Here is a 25,966-nt window from a genome sequence, read left to right as displayed (position 1 = left end):
AATTTGAAAAAGGTCTATAAATCAATCTTTTTAAAAGACCAGAAAAAAATAGAAAAAAAAAATGGGCAAAAGACTTGAAAAGGGAGCTCACAGAAAAAGAAACCTAAATCACCAACAAATCAATGAAAAGGTTCTTGCCCTCACCAGTAAATACATAAAAGAAAGTCAAAATAAACATGAGAGAGCATTTCAAAAGGTAAAGGTCTTAGAACATTAACTGCTGGTGAGGATGAGGAGTCAATGATACCCTTACACAAAGCCGATGGGAGTGTGAAGTGGTATTAACTATTCCAGGAAACAGTTTGGCATTATTTAGTAAAGGAAAGATGTGCATATCCCATGTACATCTAGTAATTCCACTCCTAGGTACATACCCTAGGCATGGGTAAGAATGTTAATAGCAGAGCTGTTAATAATAGCAAGAAAATAAAACCAATTCAAATGTCCATCAGTGGTCGAATGGATAGTTACATTGTGGTATATTTAAATACCATATTTCACAGAAATGGAATGGAACGCAATGCTATACAGCAACGAAAACAAATAAATCATCACATACTACAACTTGGATGAATCTAGAAACATAATGTTGAGGGAGGAAATTACACAATATACATACAGTCTGATTCCTTGTATATAAAGCTCAAAACCATGCAGAACTAACAGTATGCTGTTTAGATGGACAAACTCATAAAGCGATAATGAAAACCAAGAGAGTGATAAACACTAAATTAAAGATGATGGTAGCTCAGAGGAGAGTGAAAAGAACAACACCAGGAAGAAGCGCTGAGGGGATTTCAAAGGGAATGATAATGTTCTTTGCCTTAAAGTGAGTAGTGACTCCATAGGTGTTCACTGTACTTTATACCTTATCCATTTAAGATTCTTTACTGATGATATTTAATCTAAAAATTTTTTTTTATTATTTTCTTTCCCAAACCCTCAACCCCCGCAAGCCCAACACTCAGTTCCACAGAGCAAGATCTGTTGCTTCTACTTCCAAAATATACCTCAAATTTGTCCACCCCTCTTACCCTCTACCATCATCTCCCCAGTCAAAGCCACCATCATCTTTCACCCTGCAACCAGTCTCTTACCTGGACTCTCTGTCCCTCTTCTCGCCCCCCTCCAATCTAATTACCATACCACAACTAGTGAGATCTTTTTAAAGTTTAAAGATCTTACGTGATCTTGTATCATTCCCTTGTTTAAAACCTTCAATGGCTTTCCAGTACCTTACAATAAATACTAAATTTCTTACCAACACTTACTAGGTCCTAAATGATCTGGCTCCTACCTACCCCTCCAAACTCATTTCATACACCTCTTTTCCTTGCTTACTCTGCTGCAGCCACTCTGGCCTACTTCCTGTTCCCCAAATATAATTTCTCACCTCAGGACCTCTGCCTTTACTATTTCCTCTGCCTAGAATGCTCTTCTCAAGCTCTCTTTCTGGAAGTTTCATTCACATCATCCAGATCTCAACATAAATATCATTTCCTCAAAGACTCTTTTCCAAACCACCTCTGGAGCCAGCTTCCCACCAGCTGCTATCACCTTGTTCATTTCCTTCAATGCACATGTCACAGTTACCTTGTCTGTCTATACATTTATTGTCTATCATACCAACTAGAATATAAGCTCCCTACAACGAGGAACTTTGTTAGTCTTTTCCATGGTTGGATCCATAACACTTGGTATAGCCACTAACACAAGAAAATACTCAATATTTGTAATTAAAAAAATTGAATAAATGAATCAAATGTTATAAAGAATAGCCTTTAAAATGTGTAAGTAAAACAACTACAGATATGATGTTCTTTTACAAGTAAATTGCTTCTATTTTCTAATTTAAGGATGCAGGCCTATTCCATACAAATTTCATTACTTCATATGTCTTTTTGGACCAGTTAGAAGGTCACTATATTAATCCAGACAGCAAAAAACAAAGGAAAGGATCTGAACTAAGGCAGTGGTTTCAGAAATGAAGAGAGGGGAAGGATTCTAGTGATATCAAAGAGGAGGAAATCCCTAGGACTTGGTGACATCTGGATGTGACTAATGAGAGAGAGAGAGGAGGTCCAGGATGAAGCAGAAACTTACATTTTAGGCAACTGGACTCATGTCTCCATCTCCTCGCTCCGTAAAAACATAACTCACAAGGCCATCAGCGACTGCCACTGGCTAAATCCAATGGGTTTTTGTGTGGTCTTTATCTTATTTGCCCTCTCAGAAGCATTCGACACTGGTGTCTATTAGCTCCTTGGCTTGTTGGCCCAATAACCTCTTGTTTTGCCCACATCCTCTGGTTACCTTTTCTCTGTCTCCTTTGAAGACTTCTCCTCCTCCCAGCCATTATGCTCCTCAAGGCTCAGACTTCAGCCACACCCTCCATCCCTACTTTCTCCATAGGTGATACTACTCACAGGATTTTAATCACCACATACGTGAAGGCAAACTACAAATTTATTTCTCCAGCTCTTAACATCTCTTTTAAGCTCCAGATCTGCATATGCAACTGCCCGCTTGACAAATCAACTCTGGGAAGTTTAAAAGGCTCCTCAAACTCAACATATTCAAAGCAAATCCATCACTTTCCTCCACAATCACCTAATCCATCACCTTCCTCCATCACCACCTAAGTATGCAGGCCAGAAAACTAGGAGTCATCACTCACATCTCTTTCTTCCTTACCTCTCACTTTCAATCTATCTGTGAATCCTGTCAATTCACTTCTGATATCTCATAGCCATCCACCTCTCCCCATCCCTTCCCCAACAAGTCTAGCCCCAGCAACTATAATCTACGGCTGAGCCTATCAGCAGCCTTCAACGGTGTTCTTGCATTCACACAGCCCCTGCTTCAGTCCACTGTCCACCCTGCAGCCACAATCATCTTTTCAAAAGGCAAACCCTGCAAACCCCTTGCTGAAAATCCTTCAGTGGCTTGCCATTTCCTTTTAATAGGACACACCAGGCTCCACGTGCCCTGGCCTTGTTTGCCATTCCATTCTCATCTCATAAAATGTTCTATCTCTCTGTTCTGGCTACTCTGGTTCTCTTTAGTCCTTGGCAAACACCAGCTCCATTTTACCACAAGGCCTTTACATATGCTGCTCTTTCTGCCTAAAACATTCTTCTGCCCCATTTCAATTTGTTATCTATCACTCCCCTGGTAAATCTAAGCTCATGTCACTTCCTCCTAGAAATATCCCTGAGCCCCTCAAGTAAAAGCATCCCTTAATATACTCTCAAAGCATCATATGCCTTCATTATACCCATCAAGACTGCAATTCTTCATTTGTTTCTGGCACACAGTAAGCATTCGATATATACTTGTTGAACAGATGAACAAAAGAAAAAGAATAAACCAGAAGAAAGTGATGTCCCAGAACCAAGGGAAGGTAGAGTTTTTTAAAAGTGGTATCAAAAAAAAGGATATCAAGATAGTAAAGTCTTTAAATGATTCAACTGATTCTAGAGATCTTGTACCTTAAACAGATCAATGAAGTGCAGAGAACAAGCTGCTAATACATTTTCTAAATATTATATTAAACTTAACAGCAGTGTAGCTCAAATTGTGTATAATATTTTAATTCAGCAATATTAATAAAGGATGGTCTACTCATTCTGTTTCCAAAAACTATCTATATTGGTGAAAAAGCCATTTTTTCTCTAGTGAGTTAAAAGGAGAGAAACATTATAAAGAACACTAAAATTATAGATTACCTTCATCAATATACCATGAATTTTTTGATTTGGATTGTGGTTGTGAGTCAACAGAAGACCCATTTAAGGTATAAAATAATTCAGATCTGTTTCTATTTCCAGGGTCTGAGGTAGATCCTATGGAACAAGAAAAGTTCCTTTTAAAAATAAAGTCAATATGATGTGAAAGTTTTTCCGTAAGAGAAAATAATATGTATATGGTGTTAACAATTATTTACACAACCAACAGATGTATACAAACACAATATATTTTATTAGTGCCTTCAGCTTTTAAAATTTTGGTAACCATTTCTGCAGTGTCAAAAAGATTCTTCAGCCCAAGAAACAATACAAGAGGAGAACAGGAGTTAAGTTAAAAGAAAAGCCTGCTTTTTTTTTTTTTTTTTAAACAAACTGCTTTAAAAAATCATTTCACGTACTATGGCTTATTTCCAAATGTCAAAATCACCATTCCCCAATTTCATTTAACGAAGCTCTTGGTTCACAAACTTAACATATTATTTTAAAACGGTTGCCCTCAAAAGAAGGCAGTCTTTGAATGTATATAAATAGATGCATAAACTAAGTTTAAAAGATTTAAGGTTTAAACATTTTGGAATTGTTAGTCAACAAATCCCTTGCTGAATTTCTTCATGTCTCTGAAAAAGTGAAGCAGTATTATTTCTTATACATTAGATTTATTAAATGTAAGAAAATTTAGTGTAGCTATGCCACAGACACATCAAGACATTCCCCTGCCTCATTACTAAAAGGACATGCTATCGTTGAGAGCAGTGGGGTCTCAAGAACCTACAACAAAATCTGATTTCTTTTTCAATTTAAAGCAGATAACTTTACACTTCATACCTATAACTAAGATCTGCTACAACATAAGTAGTACACATATCTTAAGAAAATCTTTAGGCTATTCATATTTAAGTGAGAGTAGCAAATTGGTGCTAACCTATCTAGATCCATAGGTTAACATAAAAAATACTATCTATCACTTATATATTCTATTTAATTCTACATCTCCCAGGGTCCAATGTCACATAAAATATTTCTTAAAGTACAATTTCCTTTTAAATAAGCTTGAAAAAGTTTTCTTCACTAGATAATTGAGGAAAAAATATTCTTTTCTTAACCTACATCTGAGTTGAAAATTCTTGCAGCTTTTTAAATTAGCTGTTTAGCTTGTATAACTACCACCCTATACATCTATGAAATATGTGGAAGCTAACCAAAAAACAACTAAAAACTCCACATGTATTGTAAGGGAGTCTCTGGAAGAAAGACGAAAATTTTTGCTTAGTGGTTTGGAATTTAATTTGTGCCACCTCTGTTAGCAAAATCCACATAATCTCTAGTATATTTTATCCTACAAACATTATCCATAAATGATTATTTTGTACAGTGTGACTCTAAACTATATATACAAATGTTACAAGTAGGGAATTCCAAAAACCAGCGTATATGGACCAGAAAAAGACACAGGTCCCCACAGGAAACTTTTCAACATTTAGAAAAGGTTGCGAACCCTTGGCTTAAGCAACACCATCTATAAACATTTTTTAGTAAAATACTAAAAATGTTTGCAAGAAGAAAGTCTACATATACATTAAGGAGTAATACCTTTTAACCTTTTTTCAATGCTATGGCAAATAAAAAATCATGTAAATAACTAAGAACTGTATTCTATTAATCCATACCTGTAGCCTTTGGTTTATTATGACTGGATGAACCTTTGTCCCCAACACCTCTTGACATAAAGGCTAGTTTGGGAGGCCTCCTTTCCTGTGTAACGCTATCTGAAACAGTAAACATGTTTTTTAAAGATAAAAGCAAATTCTTATAGAAGAGAAACAACTGAGCAAATAATGACAATAACAACAACAATCCCTTTCCAATGAAAAAACAGCATTTTCAGAGTAGTTTTACAAATTCGTCAAGGCCATAAAAAGTACTGAAAAAGATCATACCAAAAAAAATCATTGCTGTATTTCAAAACATAATTTCTACAAGATAATACACCCCAAGTACAATTCAGCTATGTGCTTTAACTTCTTGAAAATTTAACCACTTTTAATCAATTTTATTTGATATGTTGAAACACCACCAAGAAAACCTTACTCAGTTTTTTGCAGGATTTCCCAAATCGGTATCCCCAGAACACCCCTGTGTGTTATGAAGTGTCCCACTCTCAAGTATCTCTAGAAGATGCTGAGATAAACAGACTTCTTTACTGCATAACCCCAGAACCTTTAATATGCTAATATGCATTGTGAATCTCTCAAAAAGGGATATAATAAACTTATTTGATAATGTTTTTTTGTGCCACTCTACTTAGCATCTCAGATTAATATATTTCATGGGACACAGATTGGAAAAAGTCTGGTTAGGTATATGTATCAGTTTTTAAAAATATATATATATGTTAAGAATAACACAAACACATATACATATAAGAGAAAAAAACACAGAGAAATACATGAATGAAATGTGAATGTATTGAAATGAAATGAATAATGCAGAAAGCCAGAGATAAATGACAACAATATTTCTGAAGAAAACACTTAAACTTTTTTGAAAAATTGGTGCAGTAATTTTGTTTTTGATACAAAGACTACCTTAAACCTTAAAGGCCAGTGATTTTCATAAGATATTCACAAAAACTGATCAAGCAAATGTAGAAAAGTCAGTCTGGAAAGTTTTCCCCTGGAAAGTTCAACATATCCGTGGAGTCCAACATGACACTTAAGAGTCCTACCTGATAAAGCTATGTATCAGCAAAAACAATATCACCCACAGTGGATTTTTGAGAACAGAAAGAGAAAAAGAGGGAAAGTTTTACATTTTAAACACAAGGGCTATTTTTTTTTAAGAAAAAGGAAATAATATTGAATTAATTATATATAAATGATGCTTGGTAACTTTTTTCCACAGTTGGAGGGGGAGAAGAATGCATTATTGAACAATATCTTAACTGTCTCATAATGTGATCAAATGGAATATTATTTTAGTTCAAAAATTATACTGAATAACCATGTGTTTAACCAAGTGATATAGTAAATGAAAGGCTATTTATCAATATTTTTATGATGTTACCATTCCAATATCTCTAAATACCACATGTGACAGCTACTGTGAAAGTAAAACTTCTTAGTCACTGGCAAAAGTTTCCAAATTACAGCATACAAATTGACTACAGAAAACTAACTCCCACTATTAACTGTAATTAATTGCATGTAAGTACATTTTGAAAAGATATTCACATGTATACCATAATCTATATACATTATACAGTTAGTGGTGATTATAATAAAGGCAGAAAATGGTCTTAACTAAGGCTGCCTGGCAGTACCAGAAGGCCAAATGGATGAGCTGGTGGTGACAACTCTGATGGTGATGCTAGGGGAGAGCTCCAAGGGTTAGGAATATGCAGGGCACTGGAGTTGGAAATGGTGGTTATCTTCTGCCAAAGACTTTGTCATGGGGGAGGTAGGGGCTCAAATATCAACTCTGAGGAATAGGACAGTCCTGCAGCATTCTATGCAGATAAAGGGTCACATGCCATATCTAACTTGCCCTCCAGCAGTTACATACCAACTAATTCTTCCCTTATCACAACTGTATTCATGATCCAAAATCAAAGTCTTCCATCTTAAATGAATTTTAAGAGATTACCATCTCAGGAAAAGGCAAGTATGAGAAAGTAAACAAAGTAAGGAATAAATTTGGCAGGCAATTTTGTGAGATTAAAACAATCCTGCTTAAAAGATATTAAAAGAGATAGCAAGACATGTCCACCAAACGGCAAGTATAAAATGTTCATAGCAGCCTTATTTGTAATAACCAAAAGCTGGAACAATGCATTCTACAGGAGAATGGATAAACAAACTGTGATCTGTTCATGCAACGGAATATTACATAGCAATAAAAAAAGAATAAACAACTGATATACAAAACACCATGGACACTGTGTTGAGCAAAGAAATGAAGCCAAAAGTACCCATTATATATACACAGCAGGAGTGCATTCAAAATGGTAAAATTAGAAGCCTGCCCATCACTCTTATTGATCTAATCAGAAAAAGAAAGATCCCTGGAAGAAACCTGGGTTGGAAATCATAACAATAAGCCAGTGAACAATAACAACCACAAGGGATGTGTGTGGATTTGAATGACCACTAAATTGAGAAGATTGCTTAACTGGTGTGCTGCTTAACGTCACCGGCCACAAGAGCATAATCCAAACCCAGATGAGAAGTTAATATCCATGGAGAAATCTACTGAAGAAAATGTAAGTTCACTTGGGCAGAATGAAGAATTGTAAGACCCAATACCAAACATACTATACACAACAACACAGCAAAAACCTCCTTACAGTGAGACTGCTGATCAGAGCAAATATCTTCCTTAGATTTTAGACAATTTTATATGAAAAACTGTTCAAGAAATCCTGGAAGGTCCATAGAGATAACATCAGGGTTGCATACTGTGATCTAGTGCTTCAAAATAACCTTTTGGGCTCTAATTGTCTCATATGAGAGGAGTCCTGCATATACAGACAACATTCAGGGTGATTCAGACTGACAATCTCTACAGAAGGTCACTTGGCATTATCTATCAAAATGTAAAGTACACATACCCTTTGACCCAGCAAGTCCACTTCCAGGAAGTTATCTTTTTTTTAAGATCTTATAAATATTTTAATGTAAATATGAGTATAATATATCCCATTTAAATACTCAGAAAAGTATATTGATGGCACACAAGAAAAATCTACAGATGACATGATATTGAGAGAGACAAAACATGAAAGGACAGAATTAGTATCCAAAATGATCTGAAAATGGAAGACTGGATAGCTCTAACGACATGAAGTTAAACAGGGACAAATGTAAAGTCCTGCCATGTGTCCCCCAAATCAACCATACAAATATAGATCAGAAGCAGAAGTACATGTGAACAAAATTGGGGATTTAAGTCAAGCGTAAGTTCAGGAATCATTAATTCATTCGTTTATAAGTGCATTCATTTAGTCAAGAAATACTACCAACTCCATGCAAGGAAGGCATTACCATGTCTCTGGGAATATAATTCAAACTGTGACAGGGCAGTCCCAAAATCTTTTCTTCCAAAGTCCTGTTCTATTGCAATAATTAGTCTACATACAGACTACGGTATTCTGTTCCCCTCTAGGTGTCCAAGTGTGAAGGTGTCTTTAACAAACCAGGTCTTATTCAGAATATCTGGAAGGCATGCCATATGAGAAATGGCTAAAATGACTCAAACTATTTAGGCTGGAGGACAGAAGATGTAGGTGTCAAGGACACTCATCTTTGAATATCTGAGGGTTGCTACAAGGAAGAGGGGCTAGATTTGTCCTAACTTCATCCCCAGTTAGAACTAGAATCAATGAGGGAAGTTATAGGAAGGTAGAGGTAAGCACGTATCCAAGGAGAGACTTTTTCACAATTAGATCTTTCTAAAATGAAATACTCTAATTTTCTTCAGGACCAAGTGACTCTTCTATCAAATGAACACATAAGTAATCTTTTAGCTATACTGGATACATGCAAACGGGAACATACATATGACATTACTCACTGAAGCATTGTTTATAATAGCAAAAGACTGAAAACAGCCTTAATGCCCATCAGTAGGGGACTGGTTTCAAAATACTGATACATTTTGGGGCTTCCCTGGTGGCGCAGAGGTTGAGAATCTGCCTGCTAATTCAGGGGACACGGGTTCGAGCCCTGGTCTGGGAGGATCCCACATGCCGCGGAGCAACTAGGCCCGTGAGCCACAACTACTGAGCCTGCGCGTCTGGAGCCTGTGCTCCGCAACAAGAGAGGCTGCGACAGTGAGAGGCCCACGCACCGTGATGAGGAGTGGACCCTGCTTGCCACAACTAGAGAAAGCCCTCGCACAGAAACGAAGACCCAACACAGCAAAAATAAATTAATAAATTAATAAACTCCTACCCCCAACATCTAAAAAAAAATGATATTTATAAAATGAAATACAATGCAATAATTTAAGCAAAAGATTAAGTATGCAATTTATGTACTAATATAAAATGATCCCTATGATCCATCTACTGTTAGCTTTTTTAAAAAGGTGCAACTTACTCTTCTGGGAAGATAAGTTGGTGTACTTTTTCCTATTCCTCCTGATAAGTACAGCTAAAAACTCTGGATGTAACATATAAAACAAAACTGAGACGCCTCTAAAAGGCAAAGAGGAGAAGGCAGATGAGCTAGGGAGCACGGAACCTAAGGAGTGACACGAGATTTCCCTGGGTTTTCTTATTGCCTCATATATCCCAGACTTAGAGCTGAAGAAGGCAGCAACCTGGAAATGCCAATGGGGAGAGACAAAAGAAACTCCCAACAAAGGTATCCTCTCATTAGTCAAAGAATGAGAAAAGACAAACCCTAGTTAGACAGAAACTTTTAGACAATAATCACTCTATTGCAACCAAACACAGCGGCCACACCCACTCCAACAAAGGCCAAGCGGGGAATCTGGACTTCTGCCTCCACCTGACCATAATGAGGTGACACACACCCCTTGACGCGGCAAAAACAAAGTTTAAACATGATCTAGACTCTCAGAATATAATACCCAACTGTCCAAGTTTCAAATAAAAATCACTCATTATACCAAGAGCCAGGAAGATGCCAGAAAGAATTTAAAAAGACAGTCAATAAATGCCAACACTGAGATGACAGAGATGTTAGAATCATCTGACAAAGATCTGTAAAGCAATCATGGTAAAAATGCTTCAATAAGCAATTACAAACACACTTAGGAAAAAATGAAAAATAGAAAACTTTTTACATAAAAGATAAAGAGAAAGGAATATTAGCATACCACTAAACAAAGTCATCAAACCACAGAGGAAGAGAGCAAGAGAAGGGAACAGAGAGGAAATACAAAAACAGCCAGAAACACTGGACTCCATAAAAATCAAAATCTTTGATGAAGAGATAAGCTACAGACTGGGAAAAAAATATTTGCAAAGGACTAGCGTCTAGGATATATAAAGAATTCTCAAAATTCAACAGTAAAAAAGCAAAAAATCCAATGAAAACATGGGCAAAAGAGATGAAAACAAAATTCACTAAAGAAGATACATAAATGGCAATCAGTACATGAAAATAGATATTCAACATCATGAGCTATCAGGGAAATTCAATGAAAACCATAGTGAGATGTGACTACACACATCTCAGAATGGCTCAAATAAAAAATAGTGACAATACCAAATGGTGGTGAGGATGTGGAAAAACTGGATCACTCACAGATTGTTGATGGTAATGCAGAATGGTACAGCCACTCTGGGAAAGTGTGGCAGTTTCTTAAAAAGCATGCAAATACCACATGACCAGAAGTTGCACACCTGGATATTTACACCAGAGAAATGAAGACTTATGTTCACTTGTGTTCACTCTACACAAATGTTTATAAGCATTAGTTATAACAGCTAAAAACTGGAAACAAATCAGATGTCCTTCAATGGGTAAACTGTTAAACAAATAGTGGAACAGCCTTAACATGGACTGTAACTCAGCAATAAAAAGGAACAGACCAGTGACACACACAGCATGGATGAATCCCTAGAGGATTATGCTGAGTGAAAAAAGCCAAGCTCAAAAGGATTCTTGAAATGACAGAACTGTAGAAATGAAGAACAAATTAGTGGATGCCAGGGTTAAGGAGAGGCTGGGGACAAGACGGGCAGTGTGACAATAAAAAGGCCACATGAAGTATCCTTGTGGTAATGGGAATGTTCTGTATATTGACCATATCAATGTCAACACCCTGGCTGTGATCTTACACCGTAGTTGTATAAGATGTTCCTTTGGGGAAAACTGTGTAAGGGGTACACAAGATCTCTCTGTATTATTTCTTACAACTGCATGCAAATATATAATAATCTCAAATATTTTTAAATCATATATCTGACAAAGGGCTTATATTCAGACTTATAAGAATTCTCAAAACCCAATAATAAAAATAAATTAACAAGAAATTGGCCAAAGATCTGCACAGATACTCCACAAGGAAGATATACAGATGACAAATAAGTACATAAAAAGATGTTCAACATCACTGGCCATCAGGAAAATGAAAATTAAAGCTACAACTAGATGCCACTATATAGCTATTAGAATAGCTAAAATTTATAAGATTGACCATACCAAGCGCTGGCAAGGACATGCAAAAACTGGGATTCTCACACACTGCTGCTGGGAATGTAAAATAGCATAACCACTTTGGAAAGACCATTTGGCAGGTTGCTGTTGTTTTGTTTTGTTTTTAAAGTTCAACAATCACCTACAATAGTACCAGCCATTCCACATCTGGGTATTTACCCAAGAGAAACGAATACCTATGTCCATACGAAGACTTATACATGAATTTTCATAGCAGCATTATTCATAATAGACACAAACTAAGTAGAAACAAGCCAAATATCCACCAACAAGTGAATGAAAAAACAAAATGGTATATCCTTACGCCTATAGGGAAAACACGCTGTCTTTCCCTTTGTTCTCATGCCCACAACAATTTTGACGCTTCTGGCCACCAAATGTGTGAGGAGTTTTCCCACACTAAGCTGTGACACCAGCTGGGTGTCCTACAATTCAGCTTGGTTCTGACGCTATCTACCTGGGGTTAGCGGCAAATCCCACAAGTTAAGGGCTCAGTCCCAAAAGACCGTAAGCTTTGCGGTAACCTGCAAGCTCTCAAAACCCCATACTATGGGAATGCTTATGGAGACTTCATCAGATAGGCATGCTTGATTATTAACTCAATTTCCAGCTCCTCTCCCCTCTCCAGGGGATGGGGCTGTGGCTGAAAGTTCTAATCATGGCTTGGTCTCTGTAGTGACCAGCCCTCCATCCAGGAGCCCACTAAGAATCACCTCATAAGAACAAAAGACACTTCTATCACCCAGAAAATTCCAAAGGATTTTAGGAGCTCTGTGTCAGGAACCTGGGTCAAAGACCAAACATTAGCAAGACTCAGGGGCAGACACACATATACATTACACATTTATATATATTATATATACATTATACACACGTATAATATATATAATGCATATATATATATTATACATATATAATATGTATTATTCATATATAATATATATATATTATTTCTCACTACAGAATGGAATACTTCTCAGCAACAAAAGGGACACGTGGATGAGTCAACAAATAATTACGTTGAATGAAATAAATCAGACCAAAAAAAAAAAGAATACATCCTGAGTTACTCCATTTATATAAAATTCTAGGAAAATGTGAACAAATGTATACTGACAGAAAAAAGATCAATGGTTGCCTAGATTTTGGAGGATGGGACACGCAGATGGAAGGAAGCAAACACAAGGGGCATACCTCGGGGTGATGGACATGCTCACTATCTCGACTGCGGTAAAGGTCTCACTGGTCTACACATTCGTTAAAACATAACAAACTATATACTTACAATATGTGCAGTTTACTGTATGTCACTAAAATTGTTAAGATTATACAAAGAAGGTACAAAAAAGTGTATAAAATATGCAAACACTGAACAACAAAGAAACGAATTAATCAAGAAGGATGCAGAAGATAATTAGGTAGTTGGGGGGCAATGCTAGGAGGAAAAGGTCTCATACACCCTTTGAAAATTCTGTGCGAACATGAATGTACTACATAATCTGAAAAACAAAATTAGTATTACATTCCTAACCCCCAAAACTAAAAGAGACAACACAGACTGGACTAAAAAAAGCAGAAATTTAGGGGAGGCACCAATTGATATGCTTTATCACAACAGGTTTAAGAACCTGAATATAATGTCAAATTAGATATGTTTGAGGTTTTTAACATTTAAAACAGTAACAAACGGGACTTCCCTGATGGCACAGTGGTTGAGAATCTGCTCGCCAATGCAGGGGACACAGGTTCCATCTCTGGTCCAGGAAGATCCCACATGCCGCGAAGCAACTATGCCAGTGTGCCACAACTACTGAGCCTGCACCCTAGAGCCCACGCGCCACAACTACTGAAAGCCGGAGCACCCTAGAGCCTGCGCACCACAACTACTGAGCCCACACGCCACGACTACTGAAGCCCGCACTCTCTAGGGCCCGTGTGCTGCAACTACTGAAGCCCGCATGCCTGGAGTCCATACTCCACCACAAGAGAAGACACCGCAATGAGAAGTCCAGGCACCACAATGAACAGCAGCCCCGGCTCGCCACAACTAGAGAAAGGCCGTGCACAGCAACGAAGACCCAACGCAGCCAAAAACAAATAAATTAATTAAAAAATTAAAAAAAAACAGTAATGAAGAGATGAAAAACTCTTAACAGGTTGAAGACTCCTGCATTTTTAGTCAATGGTATTCTTCAGAAGCCTACTGTAACAAGCAACTGAATAGGATGAATTCTTTCCTAATCTCATCAACTGTTCAACCACTTGCAAAAAAATGTTTAATGCTGTAAATAATTTTGTCCTACGAGTGAAGGTAATAGGGCAAGAAAAAAACTAAGAAACTAAATGAGATTATGACTATTTTCTTCTTTCTCAAGAAATGGGTGTTAATGATGACATGAAATATAGATGAAGACCTATTTAAATAAATGAAATTAATTTTTGTTTAGACAACTTTGCTTTTTAAAGTCTATTTGCAGGCTTTATTTTGTTGGCAAAAAAGTATAATTGGTGTATTATGTAATAAAAGCTGGTATCATTCCTAATTATCTTCTATTCATGGTTTATGAAAATCAAGGTTTAAAAGAAAAAAAAAAGCATTCTTTGCCTTGCCTGTCACACTGCTCTGAGAGCCAGTAACAATGACAATGATTGCCACTGATCTATAAGATCAAAGTTTGCCTGACAAGTGATTCCTAAGAGATTCATGTAACTAATTTTGATTATTTTAATCTTACATCACTACTTAAATAAAATGTAATTGTAAATGTTTTTGAAGATAAATACTACTAAAGATGAATTCTTTGTGAGGTTATATATAATTCCATCACATGAAAAATAGAAATGGTAGCTTTTTCTTTTCTTTTCTTTTTAAGTGCTATGTAGAACCCAAGATCATTTACATTTCAAACCAAATCGAGATATGGAAAAAGTATACAGAAAGAAATACAGCTCTGGAGTTGGAAAAAAGGGGGGTGGGGGCATTTCAAATCTTTATTCTATGGCAAACTGAGAAAAACACAATTAATTATACATAAGCCAACCTCATATTTCAGGTATCTTTTTCTTTCTTAAATTATAATACTGAACTAATGATTTCCCCAGCCTCCCAACTTACTTGATATAATGAATTATATTTAGTTGTAAAATGGAAAATTCAAAGAAATTCAATTAAGGTACGTAAAAAGGATGGTTATACTAATAAGGTTTTGAGCTTTCAAAAGTACCCTTTGGACATTTAAAACAAAAAAAAAAAAAAGGTAAGAAAGAAAGAAAAAGAAATACCCACAGAGATATTTATTTGATTTGGTAAGACAAGTTAAATTACATTTATCCATGTGGTTCTGGTGAGACACTATTAGCATAGAGTTGATTATTCCTGTAAGAATAAATAATGAAAGAAAATTGATTTTACAAGGGATTCCCCTTAGCTATCCAGCAAGTTAACATTATACAATTAGCATAACTCACAGAATTTGCTTATTAGGACAGGGCTTCTCAACCTCAGCAAGGCTAACATTTCAGACCAGATCTTTTTTTGTGGAGGGCTGCCTGCTGCATTGTAGGATGTCTAGCAGCATCTCTGTCTCTATCCCCTAGATTCAAGCAGTACTCCTACCCCAGATGCGTTGATCAAAAATGTCTCCAGACATTGCAAAATGTCTTCTGTGGGCAAAATCACCACAGGTGGAGAACTACTACTGGCTTACAACTAAAATGACCTTCTTATGAAGGTTTTGTACTAATGCTAAAAGTAAAAGTAAGGGCTTCCCTGGTGGCGCAGTGGTTGAGAGTCCGCCTGCCGATGCAGGGGACACGGGTTCGTGCCCCGGTCCGGGAAGATCCCACATGCCGCAGAGCGGTTAGGCCCGTGAGCCATGGCCGCTGAGCCTGCGCATCTGGAACCAGTGCTCCACAACGGGAGAGGCCACAACAGTGAGAGGCCCGCGTACCGCAAAAAAAAAAAAAAAGTAAAAGTAAAACAAAACAAAAAACTGAAAAAATTGCTTAACATACCAAAAAAAAAAAAAACAAACAGTAAACTGTGACCGTCTAAAAAGAAAAAACTGCAATGGATACCAATGCATGGATGATTCTGATGTTGTAACTGGCAGATAAGAATTGTAAAGAGGCTATTATAACTGTGCTTAATGAAGTAAAGAAAAATATGCTTACAGGGAAGGAGAAGATAGGAATATCTCATCAGAGAAATAAAAACTAGAGAAACAAAAAAAGGAACTGGATGGAAAGTCTTAAAATACTTTTAAAAACTTAAAAATACAATATCTCAAAACATAATGTATTGGATGTGTTAAAAGCACAATGTGGATAAAAGAGGGGGAAGTGAATAAAATTGAAGGTACAACAATAGAATTATCTAAAGAACAGAGGGACTAAAATTTGAAAAAAATTAACAGAACCTTAAGGATAAGGGACAATACCAAAAATTTTGACATATATCAAATTGAAGGTACAGAAAGAGAGAACACTGAAAGGAACAGAAAAAACATTTGAAGGAAAAATGACTAGATGTTTCCTACTTTGTTAAAAATATAAATTTACAAATCCAAGAAGTTTAGCAAATGCCAACCAGGATAAAGATGAAGAAAATCATTCTAGGCACATCATAGTTAAATGCTGTAAGCCAAATATAAAGTCTTCAAAGCACACAGAGAAAAACAACATATTACATTACATACAGGGTCACAATGATTCAGGCTACTGATGACTTTTCATCAGAAACTATGAAGGCCAGAAAATCACAGAAAACCAACTTTATAGCAGAGTTCTATATATACCCAAAATATCCTTCAAATATGAAGGCAAGATAAAGACATTCTCAGACCAAGAAAATTAAGAGAAATTCATTTCTAGAAGACTTCACTTCAACAAACACCACAAGAAGTTCTTCAGGATGAAGGAAAATGATAAACAGATGCACAGATTTTTAAATGCTTTAAAATATAAATGATTATTTCAACAAAAAATACAACATTTTCTTGTGCATTTTTAAAGTACATAGATGTAATGTACGTGACAATTAATAGCATAAATAATGAGGAAGAGGTAACTAGATTTACATGGTTACAAGGTTTCTACACCTTATACTGATGTATATAATTGGCACAATATTAACCCGAACTAAACTAAAACATTAAGGATATATACTATAATCCCTGGAGAAACCACTAAAAGCAATATTACAATGAAATATAGCTTAAAAACCAATAGATTAATTAACATATAATTCTTAAAAGTTTTCAAATAATCTACCAAAAAGGTAGAAAATGACTATAAGAAGAATGAAAAACAGAGGGACAAATAGAAAACATAAAAAACAAAAATTACTTTAAGTGTTAATAGATTAAACACAACAACAAAAAGACAGAGATCATCAGAATGGATTTTTTTAAAACATGACATGCTGTCTAAAAGAAAACAAGTGGGATAGAGTGGGAAAATGGAGTAAAGAAGGTGGGGCGGGGGGAAACATCTCAATCCAAAAAAACACATTGGGGATAGGGCAGATAAAGTAGGACAAATAGAAAACACACAAGATGGTAGAAATAAATCCAACTGTCAGCAATGATAACTATTAATAGATTAAAATCTTCAGTTAAAATATAAAAATTGTCAAACTATATTAAGAAACCAACTATATGTGATTATAAGAGACATAACTAAAACATAAATGATGAAAAAGAGACATACCTGGAAAATACCAACCAAAAGAAAACCTATCTATATCATACAAAACAGAATTTAAGGCAAAAAAAAAAAAAAAAAGAAAAAATTACTGGAGATGGAGGCAGTCACCACATAATGAGAAATCACTTAGAAGATACAACAATTCTAAATTCTAGGTACATAAAAATTCTAAACTTGTATGTAGCAAATAACAATTTCAAAATTAAAGGAAACACTTATAGATTAAGAAGAAATTAACAAATCCATCATCATATGAGGATGTTTTAATATCCCTTGTTCAGTAACTGTTAGACCTCACAATTAAAAACTCAGTAATGGTACATAAAATTTGAATAGCATAATAAATTAGCTTGACCTAAGGGACATATAAAATATGCATGAACTACATGCAACTACAATTGAAGAAAACACATTCTCTTCAAGTACACACAGAACATTTCTGAAAATTGATCACGTACTAGGCCATAAAGCCAGCCTCAACAAATGTCAAAGGATTAGTATCATATTCTCTCACCATATCAATCAAATTGAAAATTAATAACGATAAAAACAGACACCTGAAAATTTTTAAAGTAATTTTAAAATAGTTGATGAATTACATTAAAAAACTCATGAAGGAAATTACAAAACACTTCAAATTTAATGGTAACAAGATAACTATATATCAAATTTTATGGAATGTAGGTAGTTGGGTACACAGAGAGAATCTATAGCCTTAGATGCTTTACACTAGAAAAAAAGACTAAAAATTAACAAGCTAATAAGCATTCAAACTAAACAGTTTAGAAAAAAATAGAATAAATCCACAAAAAGTCAAAGAAAAAATAATTTTTAAAATTACTGAGACAGAAAATCAATATATCTAGAAAGGATTAAGAAATCCAAAAGATGGTTTTTTGAATAAATGAAAGTGAGAATCCTCTGGCAAGATTGTTTTTCTCTGTCTGCCTGATTTCACTTAGCATAATGCCCGCATAGTCCAACCACATTGTCATACATGGCAGGATTTCCTTCTTTCTCATGGCCAAATAATATTCCACAGCATCTTCTTTATCCATTTATCCGTTGATGGACATTTTGGTTGTTTCCATACCTTGGCTACTGTAAATAATGTTGTAATGCACATGGGAGTGCAGACATCTTTTTGAGATCCTGTTTTCATTTCCTTTGGATATACATCCAGAAGTGGGCTTGTTGGATTGTAGGGTAATTCTATTTTTAATTTTTTGAAGAAAAAGGCAAATACTGTATGATCTCATTTATATGTGGAATCTGAAAAGGACAAACTCAGAAAAACAGAGAGTAGAGTGGTGGTTACCATGGAGTGGCGGGGTGGAGTGGCTAATCATTAAAAAAGAAACAGTGTACGATTCCACTTAAATGAAGTACTTAGAGTAATCCAAATCATAGAGACAGGAAATAGAACAGCAGTTGCCAGAGGCTGAGGGTAGGGGAGAGATGGGCGTTTACTGCTTAATGGATACAGAGTTTTACAAGATGAAAAGCATTAAGGAGGCAGATGGTGATGACTGTTATACAAAATTATGAATGTGTTTAATACCACTGAACTGTACATGTAAAAATGGTTAAGATGGTAAGTTTATGCCATATGTACTTTACCAAACAAAAATGTTTTTTTAATTTAAACACATGCATTTTTAATTTTTTTTTTTTTTAAATTTTACTCCAACACTTTCCAAGGAACAGGCCGTTCCTGAGGCAAGCCCATTCCAGGGCACTATGTAAAAAAATTTTTAAACATGCAATGCAAATTTGTTCTTTAATTTTGAAACATGTAAAAATTAGCAAACTGGACCAAGCAATGCATGACTCATGATAAAAGTGGACTTATATCAGGAATGTAAGGCTAATTTAATATCAGAAAATTAGCAGATTAAAAGAAAAGAAACATAGGACTATCTCAATATATAAAGAAAAAAGTTTGATAAAATTTAGGGACTTCCCTGGTGGCGCAGTGGTTAAGAATCCGCCTGCCAACGCAGGGGATATGGGTTCAAGCCCTGGTCTGGGAAGATCCCACATGCCGTGGACCAGCTAAACCCACGCACCAGAGCTACTGAGCCTGCGCTCTAGAGCCCGTGAGCCACAACTCCTGAGCCCATGCATCTAGAGACTGTGCTCTGCAACGAGAGAAGCCACCGCAATGAGAAGCCCATGCACCGCAACGAATAGTAGCCCCGCTCGCTGCAACTTCTAGAGAAAGCCCGCGTGCAGCAACAAAGACCCAACCCAACACAGCCAAAAAAAAAAAAAATTCGATATCCACTCATGATAAAACTCTTTGAAAATGGGGAAGAGTGGGTAACTTCTATAACCTGATAAATGACAGCAACAACAATAAAATCCTATGATGAACATCATACTTCATAGTGCAATGCTGAAAGCATTCACTTTAAGATCAGGAGCAAGGCCAAGATGCCTCCTATCACCACGTCTATCCAATATTATATTTACAGGGACACTAGGATAACAAAACCATATTTTAAAAATGAAAGATATAAGGATTAGAAGGAAGAGGTAAAACAATATTTGCAGATGATAATGACTTGCTACTAAAAAAGTAATCTACAGATAAACTGTGAATAAAAGATTTTAATAAGATTGTTTATAACAAAACTCAGCATGCAAAAGTCAACTGAGATACTACTTCACACCCACTAGAATGGCTAGAATCAGAAAGTCAAATAACAACAAAGAAATGAAGAAATCAGAATTCTCATACATTGCTGTAAAATGCGAAATGGTGCAGCCACTTTGGAAAACAGTCTGGCAGTTCCATAAATGATTAAACATGAGCTACCATATGACCCAGCAATTCGATTCCTAGATATATACCCAGGAGAAATGAAAGCATACATCCACACAAAAACCTGTACACGAATGTTTGTAGCAGCATTATACATTATAGCCAAAAGATGGAGGGAACCCAAGTGTCATCAACAGATGAATGGATAAACAAAATGTGATATATTACGACAATGGAGTATTATTCAGGCATAAAAAAGAATGAAGTACTGATATATGCTATAACATGGATGAACCTTGAAAACATTATGCTAAGTGAAAGAAGTCAGTCACAAAAGAGCACAGATTATATTATTCTATTCATATGAAATGTCTACAATAGGCAAACATACAGAGACAGAAAGTAGACTGATGGTTGCCTAGGACTGAGGAGGATGAAGGGATAATGGAGTTATAGCTAAAAGGTACAGGGTTCCTTTTTGAGTTGATGAAAATGTTCTCCAATTGACTGTTGTGATAACTATACATATCTGTAAATACACTACAAGACACTGAATTGTATGGCTTAAACTAGTGAATTATATGGTATGTGAATTAGATCTCAATACAACTGTTTTTATAAGTAGACTATATTTCTACTTATCACCAAAAAACTATTAGAAAATATGTTTTACTTTATAATGTATCAGAATACATGCAAGAAATGGAGAAAATTATAAAATTTTACTAAAAAGACATTAAACAAATGAAAGGCTATACATTGTTCATGTATTAGAAGTTTCAATATAATAGAAATGTCAATTTTCCTCAAATTCTTCCACAGCTTAACTGCAATTCCAATCAAAATCCCAACAGAACTCTCATAGTATTTGAGAAGCTGACTGTTAAATTTACAGTGAAGAATCAAAGGCCAATCACAGCCAAGACACTCATTAAGAAAAAGAACAAGCTCAGGGTTTATTGTTTTGCTCTTCTGATGTCAATTAAAACACCTGGTTATTAATTTTAATAAACCTTTTTAGTTATAAAAAAAAAAAAAAGAACAAGAAGGGAAATGTACTCTTACAGCTGTAAGACTTCTGCTAAAGCTATGATGATAAAGGCCTAGAGGTCTTAATGTAGAAAAAGAGTAGAGCACAGAAAGAGATCCATATATACATATGTTAAAACTTGATTTATACCCAGCAAGCATGGTAGAGAAAATTGGGTATATGTACCTCATATCCTACACAAAATAAAATCTAGGTGTATTATACACTTAAATGTGAAAAGCAAAACTATTAAACTTTTAGAAGACAATACAGAATAACAGGAAAACTCAGAAGAGCAATGAGACAGGACTAGGGCTCTTATTAAAACATATTATAAAGAATCATTAAAAACAATGTGGTGCTGAAACATGAACAGACAGAATAGAAAGTCCAGAAATAACTGAAGTATATGTGGGAGTTCAGTATGATGAAAGTGGCATCTCAAAGGAGGAAGAAAAAGATGGACTTTTTAATAAATGGTGTTGGGACAAGTGGGTAACTATCTGGGCAGGGGGGTGGAAACTAAATTAGATCCATATTTCACATCATACACCATATAAAATAAAAATGGATCAAAGAAATAAATGTAAAAAATAAAACCACAAGAGTACTAGAAGAAAACATGGAGAAATTCCTTTATAACCTTGAAATGACAAAATCCAGAAGCCTCTAACAAATTTGATAAATTCAGCTATGTAAAAATTTTAAATCCTGCCATGACAAAGATCACCTAAAGCAAAGTCAAAAGACATTAAACTAAGTGAAATAAGCTATATACAAAGGACAAATATTGTATGGCTTCCACTTACATGAGGTATCTAGAATAGGCAAACATAAAGACAGAAAGTAGAGAACAGAAGTTACCAGGGGCTGAGGGAAGAGAGAAATGAGGAGCTATTTCTAAATAGGTATAGAGTTTCTGTTTGAGATTATGAGAAAGGTCTGGAAACGGCAGTGATGGTTGCACATCATTGTAAATATACTTAATGCCATTGACTGTACACTTAAAAATGGTTAAAATGGTAAATCTTATTACATAAATTTTATCACAATGTTTAAAAATGAGGACAATCAGATAAGCAAACAATTAAAAACACTAATGACAAATGAGGGTTAGGGACAAATGAAACAGGAACATTCGCATCTCATATCACAAAAGAGTTTACAACCCTAACACATAAAGAAGAAATTGGTAAGAAACAAAACGATAATCCAACTTTTTAAAATAGACAATAAATATGTATAAACAGTCCACAGAAAGAGAAATACAAATTTCTCTTAATCATACAAAAGGATGCTCAACCACATTCATCATAGACATGCAAATTAAAACTATACTGAAATATAGCCTTCACCTATCAGATTGGAAAAAAAATCTATGACAGGGCTATAAAAAAATCCCCCTTATGAAACCCTCCTATGCCGTTGGTGAGAATGTAAACTGTCGCAGCCACTACGGAAAACAGTGTGGAGGTTCCTTAAAAAACTAAAAATAGAGGGACTTCCCTGGCACTGCAGTGGATAAGTCTCCACGCTCCCAATGCAGGGGGCCCGGGTTCGATCCCTGGTCAGGGAACTAGATCCCACATGCATGCCGCAACTAAGAGTTTGCATGCCACAACTAAGGAGCCCACGTGCTGCCTCCCACAACTAAGACCTGGTGCAACCAAATAAATAAATAAATATTTTTTTAAAAAAACTAAAAATAGTGCTACCGTATGATCCAGCAATCCCACTCGTAAGCATGTATCTGAAGAAAACTCTAATTCAAAAAGATACATGCACTCCAATATTCACAGCAGCACTATTTACAATAGCCAAGACATGGAAGCAACCCAAATGTCCATCGACAGGTGAAAGGATAAAGAAGATGCAGTATATGTATACAATGGAATATTATTCAGCCATAAAAAAGAATGAAATAATGCCATTTGCAGCAACACAGATGGACCTAGAGATTATCATACTAAGTGAAGTAAGCCACTTAGTATGATAATCTCTAGGTCTCAGACAAAGACAAATATCATATGATATCACTTATTTGTAGAATCTAAAATATTATACAAATGAATTTATTTGCAAAACAGAAACAGACTCACAAGATATAGAAAACAAACTTATGGTTACCAAAGGGGAAAGGGGGTGGGGAAGGGGTAAATTAGGAGTTTGGGATTAGCAGAAACAAACTACTATATAAAATAGATAAACAACAAGGTCCTACTGTATAGCACAGGGAACTATATTCAGTATCCTGTAATAAACCATAATGGAAAAGAATTTGAGTGTGTGTACACACACACAAACACACACACACGTGTGTATATATATATATATATATATATATATGTAAAACTGAATCACCTTGCTGTACACCAGAAACACAACACTGTAAATCAACTATATACTTCAATAAAAAAATAAAAAATGAAATAAAAAAAAATCACCTTCACACTCTGCTGGTAGGAAATAAATTGTTATATCCACTACTGAAAGCAGTTTAGCAGTATCTAGAACGATACAAATGTATGCAGCTTTTCACCAAACAATCCCACTTCTGGGAATTTATCCTATAGATAAGTTAAGCACATGTGGAAAATATATATGTACAAGGCTATGCAGCATTGTTTGTAATAGTAAAAAATTAGAAACAATCCAAATATCCATCAATATGAATCAATAAATTATGGAACCACAACGCAATGGAAAAATAAACACTGTAAATAATGAGAAGAACCTCTCTATTCAGATATACAAAGAGCTCCAAGATATAGAGTGAAGAGAATAAAGCACGTTCAGAACAGCGTAAATACTAAGCTTCATGCCTAAAAAGGGAAGAAAGACTATGTATTTATATTGTGTAAAGAAACTCTGGAAAGATATACAAGAAACTTAAAAAAAATAGTTACTAATGGGAGGCAAGGAGAGGAGTGAGGGGGCAACTGGAGCAGAGGGAATAGAAATGGAAACAAGATACCCTCCTATACTGTTTCATTATTTTGACTTGAGCTATGTGAATGCATTTCTTATTAAAAATTATTTTAGTAACTTGATAGTTACTAAACTCAAGGGTATTTGTACTGGTCAAAACTCAAATGATACAATGTATATTTCATTACATGTATGTCTTTTATCTCAAAAGGAAAAAAAACCCTAAATACTTATCTCTAGCTAATTATATGCACGCTGAAGTATTTAGGAGGAAGTGTACTGATGTCTGTAACTTATTTTGAAATGCATTAAAAAAATGGTGGATCAGTGCATGGATAGAGGGATGGATAAATAGATGATAAAGCAAGTACAAAAATATTAAGTGTAGACTCTAGGTCATAGGAATAGGGATGTTCAGTATAAAATTCTTTCAACTTTTCCATATGTTTGAAATTTCATAATAAAATGTTGAAAAAATATTTTATTAAAAGTTTAAAATAGAGAACTCATAAATTAATAAATAGACAAACAAATCAACAGAAAACTGAGCAAAGACACAAACAGGTGTTTAACAGAAGACACAAATGTTCCATAAACATATGAAAAGTTATTCAACCCTACTTGTAATCAGGAAACTACAAATTAAAACCACCTTGAGATACCATTTCCCAAAGGCATCAGACTGGCAAAAATATTAATCAGTACCAGGTGGTGAAGAGGATACGGAAATACGCAAAACCCAAACATCCATTCACATTAGAATGGGTTATTAAATCACGAAGTATTCACACAATGAAATATACTATGAAGCAGTGAGGGTGAACAGACTACTAATACCATCATCTACAGGAAAGACTCTCAAAATACACTTTAAGTAAATGATGCAAGCATTAAAGAATACAATCACTGTGACTCTGTTTATACTAAGCTTAAAAACAGGCTAAACAATATATTATATACCACCCCAATATACCACCTCAATCCAAGCCACCATCCTCTATCTCTCCTATGGATAATTGCAACAGTCCTCCTCCTGATTTCCGTTTCTGCCTTCTAACACGCAGCCAAAGCGATCATTTAAAAATGTAAGTTAGGGTTAAGTTGTCCTTCACTCAAAACCCACCTGAGCTCCCCATCTCCCTCAGAGTAAAGCCAAGAATCCATACACCAGCCCACTTGGCCCTGCCTGGTCCAGCTCCACTACCTCTCCTATCACTCTCCCTCATTCAAGCCACAATGAACCCCTTGCTATTCCTCAAGCTGGCCAAGCCCTCAAATCTCCTTCATGTCAAGAGCTCAAATGTCACATTAGAGAGACTCACTAGGACTACCCTAGATAAAGTAGAAAAATCCCACCCCTCACAACCCAGCACTCCCCTTCCACCTTGCCTTGTCATTCTCCATGCAATCACCATCTAATTGACCATATGTCTTATTTATTGTCTGTCTTCACTCACTAGCATAAAACCTCCATGTGGGAAGACCTTTTACCTGTTTTGCTTCCTACTATATCCTCAACACCTAAAAGAAGCCTAAGTAAGTCTTTAATAATATTTGATGAAGGAACAACCTTTTACAAAACTGCTTTTTAAACAATAAG

The 25,966-nt window shown here is 35.5% G+C and overlaps 1 protein-coding gene across 3 annotated transcripts in view; it reads right to left on the bottom strand.

The window, feature by feature from the left end:
• CYLD (CYLD lysine 63 deubiquitinase) overlaps nt 1-25,966 on the bottom strand; it is a 51,367-nt gene that overhangs the window by 18,872 nt on the left and 6,529 nt on the right. The window contains exons 4-6 of one of the 3 annotated variants that reach the window (XM_065898600.1): nt 6,475-6,483; nt 5,417-5,515; nt 3,729-3,845 (exon numbers count right to left, since the gene is read on the bottom strand). In XM_065898600.1, the coding sequence (XP_065754672.1) occupies nt 3,729-3,845; nt 5,417-5,515; nt 6,475-6,483 (225 nt within the window). Of the gene's footprint in view, nt 1-2,757; nt 2,760-3,728; nt 3,846-5,416; nt 5,516-6,474; nt 6,484-25,966 lie in introns of all 3 variants that reach the window. The other 2 variants (XM_065898602.1, XM_065898601.1) reach the window with 2 other exon arrangements.

The sequence above is a fragment of the Phocoena phocoena genome, chromosome 20 (genome assembly GCF_963924675.1).
Source record: "Phocoena phocoena chromosome 20, mPhoPho1.1, whole genome shotgun sequence".
In the NCBI taxonomy this organism is placed as follows: domain Eukaryota; kingdom Metazoa; phylum Chordata; class Mammalia; order Artiodactyla; family Phocoenidae; genus Phocoena; species Phocoena phocoena.
This window is presented reverse-complemented; position numbering and strand designations above follow the sequence as displayed.